Source organism: Lottia gigantea (assembly GCF_000327385.1).
Source record: "Lottia gigantea unplaced genomic scaffold LOTGIsca_142, whole genome shotgun sequence".
Taxonomy (NCBI): Eukaryota; Metazoa; Mollusca; class Gastropoda; family Lottiidae; genus Lottia; species Lottia gigantea.
In genome coordinates, this window is record NW_008707655.1 from 151467 (window position 1) to 164696 (window position 13230).

General features: G+C 33.5%; 1 protein-coding gene across 1 annotated transcript; it reads right to left on the reverse strand.

Annotated features, from left to right (window-relative positions):
• Positions 1-1466: 1466 nt before the first annotated feature.
• LOTGIDRAFT_172799 (hypothetical protein) lies at positions 1467-11986 on the reverse strand (the record flags this gene model as incomplete). Its single annotated transcript, XM_009049977.1, has 10 exons — positions 1467-1517; positions 1973-2070; positions 2423-2809; positions 3558-3748; positions 3961-4147; positions 7288-7404; positions 9013-9090; positions 9361-9444; positions 10038-10145; positions 11851-11986. The coding sequence occupies 10 exons, from the start codon at positions 11984-11986 to the stop codon at positions 1467-1469; spliced, it is 1437 nt and encodes a 478-aa protein (XP_009048225.1).
• Positions 11987-13230: the final 1244 nt, after the last annotated feature.

The window sequence follows — 13230 nt, forward strand, 5'->3', positions numbered from 1 at the left end:
AATCCCATTCATTGGCCACGAGGTTATTTATAAAACACTTGACAATTTCCGTTTCAGAAACAAAAAACACTATCCTTAAAAATTTCCAATTACCTTGGGAATGTTCTTAAATAACAATTCACCAAAGAGTCGAATTCAACGGGAGCGCGACTATCTTGGGAAATTCGAATATAATGCTCGTCTTTTTGGCTCCCAGTGACATCAAGGGTGAAAGATGTGAGCTGCTTTGGTTTCGATTCTTTTGGAACTGGAATTTCATTGAAATTCTGTTCAAAGTGACTTATGACGCTCCTGAAACGCATGTTCATATAGTTATATTTCCATTCTTGTTCCGGTTTTTCTTTTCTCTCTTTTTTGTGTATATTAGGGTGGGGGATATGTTTTGAAGAAATCCAAATATCCTTCCCGATATTTGTACTGAAACATATTCTTTGAATGTGTATGGGTAGGGGATACTCTTTAATATTTCAAAAGTTCCATAATAATAATGGTATGACATCTCGGTAAGTTGTCAAATCTGAACTACTGAACGCCATGAGAGGACCAATCCAAAAGAGATGTCACTTACTGAGGATATTTTTATCGACGAACTATGATTAAAAGCTCAGTTTCGAGTCAAATTGAAGAACACGTGTGATGCAATGTTATGTTGTTGATATGAGGTGATTATTTAGAGAGTAAATGTTGATTTATTCACTTTAGTTAGTTTACTAGAGTACACACGGGAAAATAAACAATAACATTGCTCGATAGCCTGTATACACCAGATAGATGGCTAAAAAAATCTTAGGTTTATACACAATTAGGTGCAAAAATTAGTATAATAATACCATACAATTGTATAAATATGCTCGATATAGTTTCTAAATGCCCCTTTTGATAAAAATCTACAGTACTCTAGCCCCCTTTCAAATCAACTTTGGCATAAAGCGAAAAAATAGCGATTTTTTTACGAATAAATAACGTTAATCATAAATTTTCAAAATTTAGTGATTTGCCAAATAATTGCAATTTCTACGAGGTGCCGCTAACTGCTAGCTATCCGTAACCGGACATGATTGTTCGGAGGGGCAACGGTGTATGGTGTAGTAGCAGTAATGGAAATGGTTGGTGACCCTAGTTTTTCTCTGTTTTTTCCATTCTCCATCATGGAAGTGGAGCTTAAGGTATTTACTTGAGAGACCCAGAATATCAATGGAACTTAAATGCAACGAAAAATGTAGCCTCCTTTATGTTAATAGACAGACCATATATCTTTAAAGATAGTTCCATTATTATTTTATAAAATGATTTATTACAGATACAGTAAACAGCAATATAGCGTCTAGATGTAATGAATACCAATGTAACTAAAGTGTAATGAAAACTGTAGCCTGCCTATCATCGAAACTAAATGAATGACCACAAGACTAGGAACAGCTTGACTCTTTCCTAGATTGGCTCCAGCTGTTTTGTTTCGTTCTTCGTCAAACCCATGCACGTATTTTGGTGTTTTCTTGGCTCTGTTTTTCTGAAACCTAGAAGATAATATTATGAAGGTGATATTGGTATTTTAATGATTATGTTAAAAGCAGTATCCCAATTTCTGAAATGAATCATTATTCATCTTATTTCAGTTTTCAGTTTCAATTTTCAAAGTCGAATTCTAACACATAAATATGCAGATGTGAAGTAAAACGAAATGAGGAAAACACTGGAGACGACAAGTTATTTTAACCTGATCTCGTGCATTAAATTCATCTGGTTATTTCATTGCGGAAGCGTCCCTTCTGAAAAACAATCCGAACATTATGGAAAAGTTACTACATAAGATGATAAATGTATATCATTTTACAGATAAGAAAATTGGTATCGTTTTTGTGTCAAACCCATTAAGGGAATTGGGACGTAAAACTCCATTCCGATTGATGTCATTGTCCGATTAAACAGTCGTGTAAATTAACACTTCGTCATTGGAAGACAGTTTACCTACCTTCTGTTTTCCTTTCTTTTTTAAGACAATGGCAACAACAACTATGACAGAAGTTAAGATTATTGCACCAGAAACAACACCAATTATCATACTTGTATCTTAAATTATAATGAATATATTGAGCCGCAATCATGGGTGTGGTGCAAGGCAGGATCTGCTTACTCTTCCAGACACTTAATACCACTTTTCATTATGATATACGTCCCCGTGTGAATAGTTCATCAAATTTTGGTGGTATCAATGTATTGTCAAACAGTTATTTTCGATTTCGGGTATCGTTTTCGGGTATTCTTCTTTTTTTTATCAAAAAGTTGTTTCTACAGATACTATAGTAATATCTGGTTGTGTCAATGTTTCTAAGTTTCAACAGATCCAAGGAAGAGTAATGTTACAAAGTTTCGGCCTAAAATGTAGTGATCTCGTATTGAAGCAATAGTAAATCGCATTTACCTACGGAGTTTGATGAGGGAATGTTCTCTGTAATGTAGTTCTGTGTACTGTTTGTTGAGATCATTGTTGTACAGTTTGAGTCCATCCCTTGATCACACATAACTTCCTGTGTGTAATGTGTTGATGAGATTGGTTCATTAGTTGATGACCCTGTTGATGTTAAAGGTGATTCTTGTGGGAATGGAGATGATTCAGTTGTGGATGAGGATGAATCAGTTAATTGTTGGGATGATTCTGGTGTGGATGGAGATGATTCAATTGTGGATGTAGAAGATCCTGTTGATGCTGTAGATGATTCCTGTGATGTGGTGTTCGGACAAGTAGATGTGGCATTGTACTGCGCATCAGATCCACAAGTGGCTGTAACATTAGATATCGAATCGGAAGCTGAAATAAAGTAAATATATGTATAGTGCATATCTGAAGGCGGAATTTCAGTCGAAAATTTTTAGGTTTTAATAATGGATACCTGGTGGGAAAAGTCATGTCGACCAAGTTTCTGACACAATATATTTCAGGAGAATCTTACCAGAAAACATTACCCAGAGTCGACCATTTTCCTGTAGGTCAAAGTACAAAAAATGTTGGTCAGAATATTGCAGGATCCGTATCAGCGATTGATCTGTGGTACCATTGCACAGGAAATCTGTATTGTGGTTCATCCTAGCACTGCAGTTTTGACACTTGATAGTTGAATCTATGAGCGTAGCAGTTAAAGAAACGCCACATGCAGTTTCGATGCTACAAGAAGTAGATATGTTAACAATTGGTTCAGGGTACATGAAACTCTGTAAGTGGAGATTTTTTGACGTTTTCTGATCTGCAGAATCTGCAAGGTTGATACTATCAACATCTGAAAACAGAAAAATTGCCTTTCAGTAATTCTTATTATTTAACATGGATAATATTTTATCGATTCCCAGATGTCAAAGAAACGTATAACATCTGGCCCTCCAGTTCACCAACTCCTGGTTGCTACCTCAACGTTTGTTATGAAGTCCAGGTTGACGAATAAACGACTAACTCATTGAACCATCGAGACCGTATGATCACAATTATCTCCTCTCAACTGTGATGTAGCTTAATTACCATACGGATTTATTTCAAAATGTAGCCGTACATCAATGTAACTTACCAGAAAAAACGCAATAGTATGCTAGTTTAATGGATGAGGAAACATTTAGATGACTGTCACAGTGGGGATAGCTTGTTGACTCCAGTTGTTTTGTTCGAATAACACAGTTTTCTTGTCCTGTACAATGTCCAGCAATGTCATTTTTAAATACAAAACAATCTGTGCTGTTTGTTGAACAACATTCACCAAAGCTGAAATTGGAACACTTCATCAATTACTACACATTTGTATCGCAAATTTCAAAGACATTTCGTATTTTCGTATTTGTAGTCAATGTCAAAGACTTATCAATAGTAGAACGGAAAAAAGTAATTGACGCAGAATGTTTGAAACCTTCGGTAAGATTTAGTCAAAATAAATCCTGTGATGACAGATACTTCTACTTTTACTAGGAACCTCTTACCCTTTAGATTCCAAATCTCCGTAACACTGAGTTGATGTATTTTGTTTAAAACCATATTGTATGTAGTCCACAGCAATTTGCTCATTAGAACTACAGTTCAGTGTTAGGTGATGTTGATTTAGTGTTGCTGAAACTCCAAGACAATCGGCTGCTATCTTCAGGTTATAAGGTAATTTTGTAACATTTCCTGCAAAGATATTGCAGTGTATGCATTATTTGATATACCGGCATCACGGTTATTCCTCTTTAAGTTTACAGATGCTTTTTTTGGCCGGCGGTATTATGGTAAGTTTGTAGGCCAAGGGAAGTAACTATAACAAGCTTTCTAACTGTGCATACTATGTTATATATTCCTCATTAAAAGTAAATGAACTCATTTATTAAATTTGTCGCAATTGGAGCAAAACCTTGGCTTGCCTAATATATTCTGAAACTTAGGAGTTTCCTGTTACTTTAACACTTAACAGACGAAATATTTTATGGTAACCGTGGTTTCTTGGTTCCTGAATTCCTCAAGAATCAATGCTGGATGATGTACTGTCATGGAATGTCAAAATATCTCTAAATTGTAATATCTCTTACATTGTCAACAGTCGTCACCCTTAGCTTTATCGTTCACTTTTTCAATTGAAGAACCAATAGTATATACATGTAGTGTAATGTCACGGATGTCCAATATGTGCTAAGTAGTTCTCAAAATCAAAAGCAATGCAGGAACACTGAGCTATCATTAATTCAAATATCAAATATCCAATAAACTGTTATTATTCATCTACTGAGTAAAATCAATATGATTGACACTGATTGGTGATAATTGTTCTAATCAGTCGGCACATTCTGAACCTTACAGTCACGATTTGTTCGGAAATACTCGTATCTAACTTGAAAAAATCAAGGATTTTATTGGAAAAATTAGAGATTTAGAAAACCAAATTTCAGGGGCTGTGTAGTATTAGGACTGTTTCCTTGCTTACAAAAATCTGAAAGTCCAAGACCTTTATTTCCATATTTATAAGCTAAAATGTTGCTCATTACATAGGAAATACAGTTTATAAATGAATAATATAACCAAAACCTCACCAAATGAGAAAACTTCAAACGAAAATCTAAACCAAAGCATGTAAAAGACCTACCGTAAACGCTGAAACCGTGATACAATATCAACCAAACCAGTCCCGATATACAACCTTCATACTTCATAATTGATAATGTTTAAATTAGTCAGACGACATGTAGTTTTAAATACATGTACTATGAAATTTGATTTTTAATAAACTTTTATATTCAGTCAGACAGTAAATTCAAGTAGTGAACCGTTCAAGCTATGATTTATATGAGGGATTAACGCCATTTGACAACAATTTAATTGAGTTTTGTCCCCAAAACACATCTTTGTGAACTAACTAACCCCCTTGAAGTTATTGACAATTCATGAAAATGGGCGTTTCTTCATTTGGACATAAGTACTTTTGGATCCCCTTTAAAGATCGAGGCATTCTAGTGGAAATGTTTATCAAATTTGTACAGACTAAAAGACTCATTACTGGCCAATGTTAGTCAGAACCCTCCAGCATAACGCTACCCATCTTACATCTATTTTAAACCTCTCCAAATGAAGTAGCATAGAACCAAAACGTTCGATTTCAAGAATTTCTTAGCCATTTCAGGTTTCCATTATCTGGTTTGACATGGAAAAGGTGCTTTGCAGTTCGGATGGTTCTGTGAAAGTCTATGGGTAAATGGAAATGAAAGATTGAAAGATGCTAAATTGCCAATCTTACTGTTTTGCAAAATTTGCCTCAACTGAATCTGAAGACTCGATCAGATACTACCTATCGGTGAACTATCCCATTCGAACGACCAGAAGCTTTTCCATAACTGCCAATCTGAACTTTTTCTCTGACAGGTAGAATCGCAATCAATGGACTGGACCTCGGGTTAGCGAGCAAGCGTCTCGCCGAGTTACACAGACTCCCATTTATCATTTTATATCATTATATAATTATTCTCTTAAAGTACACCTCATATTATCTTAGAGACCTTGAAATGTCTTAATAAACGGTATGACACATTCGATGACTTAGAAGCCAAAAGATCCAATTATAGTCTTATTTGTCAGCTTATTAATCAAACAGCGGGGAACCCGAATCTAATCTGGACATGGGATCGTTTGGGTAGGTGACTTAAAAAGCATGCATTATAAATCATAATGGCGTTAATACTCGTAATTAATCAAATAGTCTACATTATATAAAAGGGCGAGGTCCGACAACGACAAGATTGACAGGGTATTCAGAGAGGCATCTTTACAATACCAAGCTATTACGAACTTCGTATTATACCTTGACTACAATAAACAATTTTCTTGTATCGTTTAATGTAGTGAATACAACCAATCAGAGCCTTCGACAAACAGACTGTAAATATTATGGCTTATTGTTGTCGATGACTCTGATTGGCTGTATTCGCTAACGTACAACCCAACCAAAGCGCTGCATATACAAACTTTCGTGATATAAGAAAAGAGTCTAATGATGCCAAGGTAACTATAGTTTAAAAAAGATTCAATATCATAGTACCTGAAGAGCACACTATCAAGGTATTACAAACTCCGTCTTATAAATTGGCAACATAAGACATTTTTTCTCGAATCACAGAACTTTATACAGCTATTGGATTCGATTGTATACTAGCGAATAAAAGCTGATCGGACCTTCGACAGAAATATATATAGCAGTGCGCGTGACTACTTGTCAAGGGCTCTGATTGGATGTATTTTTTTTAGGCTACTATCCAATCGAACCACAGAATTTACACTTCCGTGATATAAGAAAAGTGTCCTATGAAGCCAAAGTATTAGACAGAGTTCGTAATTCCTTGTGCAAATGGGTACCCTTATTATGGAAAAGGAAAACACCGAAAATAATCATTAGACTATGAGTCCGTCATAGACAGAAACATTAAATACTGACCTACTAAACACCTCTCCTGCTTACTTCATTAAAATCAACCATACAGATTGAGCATTTACTTAGTTTGAACAAAAACAAATGTGTCACAGGAAAGTAATTTTAAAAATAGTAAAATATGGTTAAGAGCCGATGTCAAAAAATGTTGCAATCTGAATATTTTTTTAGAGCAATAGTGTATTCAAATTTGATTGGATTGGAATTTATGTTAAGAACTTAGGAAAATGTGGTTGTGTATTTCAATTACTCATTTCCGTCGGTCTGTCATTCTGTCTTCCGTAAACTTGATGTACACTTTCTTATGAATCTTGGTATGCTAGGGTTAGGTAGGTTACCTTGGGAAAAGTTTGACTGTTACTTCCCTTTGAATGATATCGTCTTCCATCCCATTTTGTGGTCCACTGGTTCAGCATTGGGTGTTTCATTTCAATAGGTGATGGACAAATGAAATTGATCTGAGCTTGTAAAACAATTGCTGCAAATATAATAATAATAATAATAAGTTTATTTTCAGTAATATAGGTCTACGACCAACGTTACAATATTATAAATTTTTACATTACATGAATGAATACTATTTACAATAACAAAAATATATTTACAATAAATAATTAGCATTCAATCGATATGTATTAAGCATTTACAAATTTTTGAAGATGTTTTCTATACATTTGGATAAACTTAAGAGGTGAAAATCATCATTGGAGTTTAATTCATTTAGATAGTTGTTTCTGGTTATATGTACAGTATTGATACCAATCCTATAGTTTTCTGTTACTTTACATTCAAACAATCTTCACTTGATAATTTACATAATCGGCACAAGGGACTATTTATTAAATTTCTCTTATATAGATTGACAGCAGTTGGAAATAAATTCAACATGATTTTAACAATGTTTCGTTTGTGTTTGAAAGGAATACTTGAAATTAAATAGGATTCTTTGAAAAGACAGGGCTTCAAATATACCACATTTAAGAGCCACCGAACAGGCGTCCTTAGAAATGAGTTCCAAATTTCCAAATTGTTTAAACCATTTAATTTTGTTCCGACATTATTTGGACTCTCTTCTGCACTCATACACCTTTGATACATACCATTGACACATTAAAGAAAGAGGCAATACTTTGACCAAATTTTAAATTAACAAAAATGTGAAACTCAACTGCTAAATACCTTTAAAATCTGTCCTCGAGGAATTAAGATATACATTAACTATGGTACTACTTACAATAATGAAATGAACAACAAGCAATTATAACAATATTATACATTTATTTACAAAGACAGTATTACAATGATGACATAAATTGCTTATAGGGCCCTTCCAGATTGAAATAAAACAGTTCAACTCAGATTTTTTGAGCAGTCTACATCGAATTGTGATTTAAAAACGGAACCACTTGTCCAACCATACACCGTAAACCCATAATTTATGACATGGGATTGTGCTCGGGACCCAATAAGCAGACGAATAACTTAAGAAACCCGTAATGATCAAACACAAACTTAGGAATTTAACTTCTCTTTTTATCTTGTTCTGTTAACTTCGTTCTGAAAAGATATTGTTAAAAGATAGAAGACTAGTTCGACATGCGCATTTGAAAGTAAAATATTTGAAAAATTTCGCACTATTTTCTAGAAAGCACCCAAATCGTTCTAAACTCTTTTGAGAACATTATACAACCGGTTACGACAGACATGCCAGTTAAATGCGCTGGAAATTTTCAAATAATGGACCAAAAGGCGCTATTGTATTTTCAATTATTTGAGAGCAAGGGTTTATTTTAAATTTCGAATCAATCATAAACTGACAAACTATAAGTAAGATAGAGTGCTCAATGAATTGTATTATTTTTAATCGTGAAACCACGCAGCAACATAGTTCGTAAAAAATATGCTTAAAAATTTAACAGCATTAAATTTTTCGAATTTTTATTCTAGATATTGTATATCCATTATAGAATGTTTTTGGTTAATAGGAATACAAAATAACGGCCTGAAATTACACTGGTAATACAAACTATCCTTTTCATTTTAAATTGATTCATTAAGGTTTTCTAGGTATAGAGTTTAAACTTACCTCGTAACTCTCGATGTAACGAGTGTCTATCTAATACACAAGATATATACGTTTCCATTGTCTCTGAACATAACCGCACTGTAAAAGGAAAGTTCAAACTGAAATTAGAGGTACTAGCCATGGTTGGAGTCAAGGAAATTGTTTAATGTCGAAAGCCGGAGAATACATTTAACGCTATTTTGAAAGCGAAAGTGGAATAAATTTTTCATTTTTTTATTTCCGGAGGTGGGGGCCAGGGCCCAAAAATTACGGACTTAATATGCTATTTAATATACTGTACGAACAATACGTCATCGCGTTTCACAAATCGATATTAAAAAGATTTATCAAAACAAAAAGTTTCTTTACCTCTAGTTTGTCGAACAGATCTTTCCTTTGCTTGTACCAAACAATCTAGGTACGGTATTATTGATAGATGTCTACACCGACTGACTGAAAAACACGAGTACAATCGAAACGTCATTTAAGATTATCTGTTTTCAGGATCAGAGCCAATAGACACCCGTTCGATCAAACCGGAAGTTAATGCGCACAAAAATATGTATTTCTGATATCATTAGTCAAAGATTTTATCCATGGAAGCTACATCAATATCATGCTGGAAATCATTTATGTGTGTCTAACATTTTTTCATTTTTTTCCATAAATGTTTGGGTCACAAATGATTCGCTGAATTTAACAATTCAGGTTCGATATATGGAAATCTTTGAGCAGAAGTTTTTACTTTCAGTTGAGATACCATTCTGAGATTTTTAAGATAATGAAAAAAAGGACAATATCATTGCAGCACAAAGTACAAAATCGTACACTATTGGCAACCATAATGACTAAACTTTATTACTTTCAAAGTTTCCATGTGGTTTCACAATGCCATCAGGTATATGACGAGGTGTAATAATTATTGTCTTTTTTTGCCATTATTTGCTGCCCTCTTCTATGGCCTTTTTAGTTTAATAGTCATTTTTTGTTTTCCCAAACGTGTGATGTTACTATAAAGAAATAAAGACACTGCAAGAGGAACATACCGAATTCTGAATATATATCATCTATTGTATTATTAACTCTTCTTTCTAATCTTCTTAATTCTTCTGAATTTAATCTGTGTCGTATAATTTCATCTAATCGAGACATATCTAAAAAATAATAATACCAAATATAGTGAGAAATCAATACAAAATATCAAGTGGAAAATAATTCAGCTATGTAGATATCGATGCGTTTATGGTTTAGAGCCTACCCAGAAATAAATCGTCTTGCGACTTCAATAATGCGTCCAGTGCATCCACAACATGTAGGCTGATAAGTGGGCGGCGGAATTTCGACTCTTGAAAACCATTTACTATTCTGCTAATTTCATAACAGAAACACACTGATTTTCCAATGTCCTGGTTCATTGAAAAAAAAATGCTTTTAGGTATATAGACAAAATGAAATTTCTGTCATTGATATTTGAATTTTTATCGCCCTTTTAATGACGAAAATAGTTTATTGTAATAGTGAATAATATAAAAAATAAAGCACACCGAAATCACCTCAATATCACCTCTAATAATAAATATATAGCTAAAATGGGACAAATATACCAATATAGTAGGTCAGTAGATATAGACAAACCGCCTACTCGGCAATATAAAATATATTTAGGAAGTGAAAATAACATATTTCTGACTTTTACAGGTTCATTACGTCTTCCCCTATCATAATGCCCTTGTCTTGATATTCAATTGGACAATATTCAGCGAGTACATGACATAATGAGACAAGAAAATCTCTCTTCAAGGAAGTGCTAACAAGTACATTTCGTCTTCCGTGTTATAAAAAATACACTAAAAGGAGAGTTTGTAAATTTTTATGTGTATCGGGGACATCAATTGATAGCATCAATTTGCTTAATTCTAATTTTAAATCAATTTACAATCCCTATAAATCAAACTTGATGGTAAGCACAAATCGTTCCTTCCTATTTTCGGTTGTTGTATATTTTTGATGAAATTTATTTATTACTGATGTATTTATAGAAATTGTATTTTCGACGAAATTTATTTATTACTGACTTCTTTACAATCCCTTTAAATTCAAACTTGACAGTAAGCACAAATCGTTCCTTTATATTTTCGGTTGTTGTATATTTTTGATGAAAGCTATTTATTAATGATATATTTATAGAAATTTTATTTTCGATGAAATGAGTGATTTTTTATAGAAATTTATTGAAATTTCTGGTTAATCCTTGTGTAACCGAGAGAGAAAAGAATTCGCTTACGAGCATTCAGTGGCATATTCATCATATTCATTTGACAAAAATATGCATAATAGCAAAAAAAAGATTATCATTAAAGAATAAACAGATGCAGAAAGTTTAGAGATAGTTCATAGGATAGTGAATATTTCTGTAGGAACAGATCTAGGCTACACGTACCGACCATGCAAAGCACAGCTTCGCTCCCCTTGGTTGGCATACAGTGGCATTAAAGGTGTTGTAAAGAGGTTTTCTAAAATGTTTATGTGTATCGGGGACGCTAATAGCATAAAATTACACCATTTCACTTTCAATCAGACATCTGTGGTTCCAGCATTTCCACTAAAACTAGGTGTTTGATGACGTCAAATAAGATCCTTCGCGATTAGTGATGTCATCAAACACTTAGATTTAGTGGAATTGCAGGAACCACAGACGTCTGATTAAAAATTGGAATTATGCAAATTGATGCTATCAGTGTATCAGACAATCCCTCGAAGTAACTCATTGAAAATCGGACGTTATACAAAAATTTAAATCATATAGATGCAGAAACTGAAGCCATTGCAGTAAAGAAAGATTATGAAAATGTTATGTACCTGTGACTTCTTCAGGGGTTTCTGGATGCTGTTCCTGATGATGCAGATGATGATTATGATCTTCCTGGTGATGTCGATGATGATGTCGATGATGATTTCCATGTTTATGCCGAATTGGATTGGCAACACAACACATATTTGTCAAATACATTATTAAAAAATAAATAAAACACACACAAAAAAGTACAGAAAATTCCATCGATGATTTCACACTTGAAAATTTTTCTCGAAATTATCCGATTCTATTTCAAACCATTTTCATAATTTGGTGAATTTTCACGGTATTATTACAATCACGAGGATTAACTTTGTCTCTTGTTTTAGAAAAATGGAAATTGTTTTTAAAACAAATGTCGTTCATATTCTCCATCTATGCACGTTTATATACAGCAAAATCCATTGACGTTTTTATTTTGTAACAAAATTGTGCGGAACTTTTAAAAATAATATGTATTCAATCAACCGTGACTATCCAATAAGGATAGACATACATTTTTTTTTTATCAACATACTTACTCCTCTCACATCAATTTCAAGTGTCACCCCAAGTTTCCTGGTAATTTGTCGAAGCCGCAATTAACGGAAAGTCTACATATCATAACTTTTATATTTTGCATAATAATTCATCTTACAGGGATGCAAATAGCATAAAGCTGCAAAAGTTTCTGCGCCTTACAGAAAAAAGAAAAAAGTTTCCCTGTACTTGAAGCCTCAGTCAACGGAAACTATTATATTTTCATAGCAATTTATCTTAACGAGATGTACACAGCATTAGTAAGTCCGGCTTACAGAAAAAGTATTTTTTGATTAATGACCATTTTGTCGCGCTTTTGCAATGTCATTAATCATAAACAGCTGCGTGAACAAAGACATATGTCTGCAAATGTTGCACCTGAAGATATGTGGTAGTTGTAGTAAAAGGGTAGAACATAACGCAGATTTCGTTTGCTCTTGGTATGTCATATTTGTGTGTGCTGAACCATAAACCTGCCCATTTTGGTAACAATTTAGCAACGGCTTCAACCATTTTTTCACTTTGTTAAGTTTTCGAAACATTCACTAATGAAAACATTGGTTGTACAAGAGGTAGAGTCAAGAGGTTAAAAAGAAAAGAAAGCAAATATCACAGTTTTTGTTTTTTTAATGATATATCCATTGACTATATAACTGTTTCTTTTGACAGTATACAAGCTTACATTCTTACATTGAAAATTACTTTAAATACTGTTTTTATTGCAATAATAGAAACGACTTTTACTATTAATGACAGAGTCTCAAGGATAGACGAGTCGTCTTTTTAACTTTCAAATACGGATACTTATGAACACACACGGATTTGAAGGCTCACATTTCAACGATTAGCTGTGAACACTATTACTG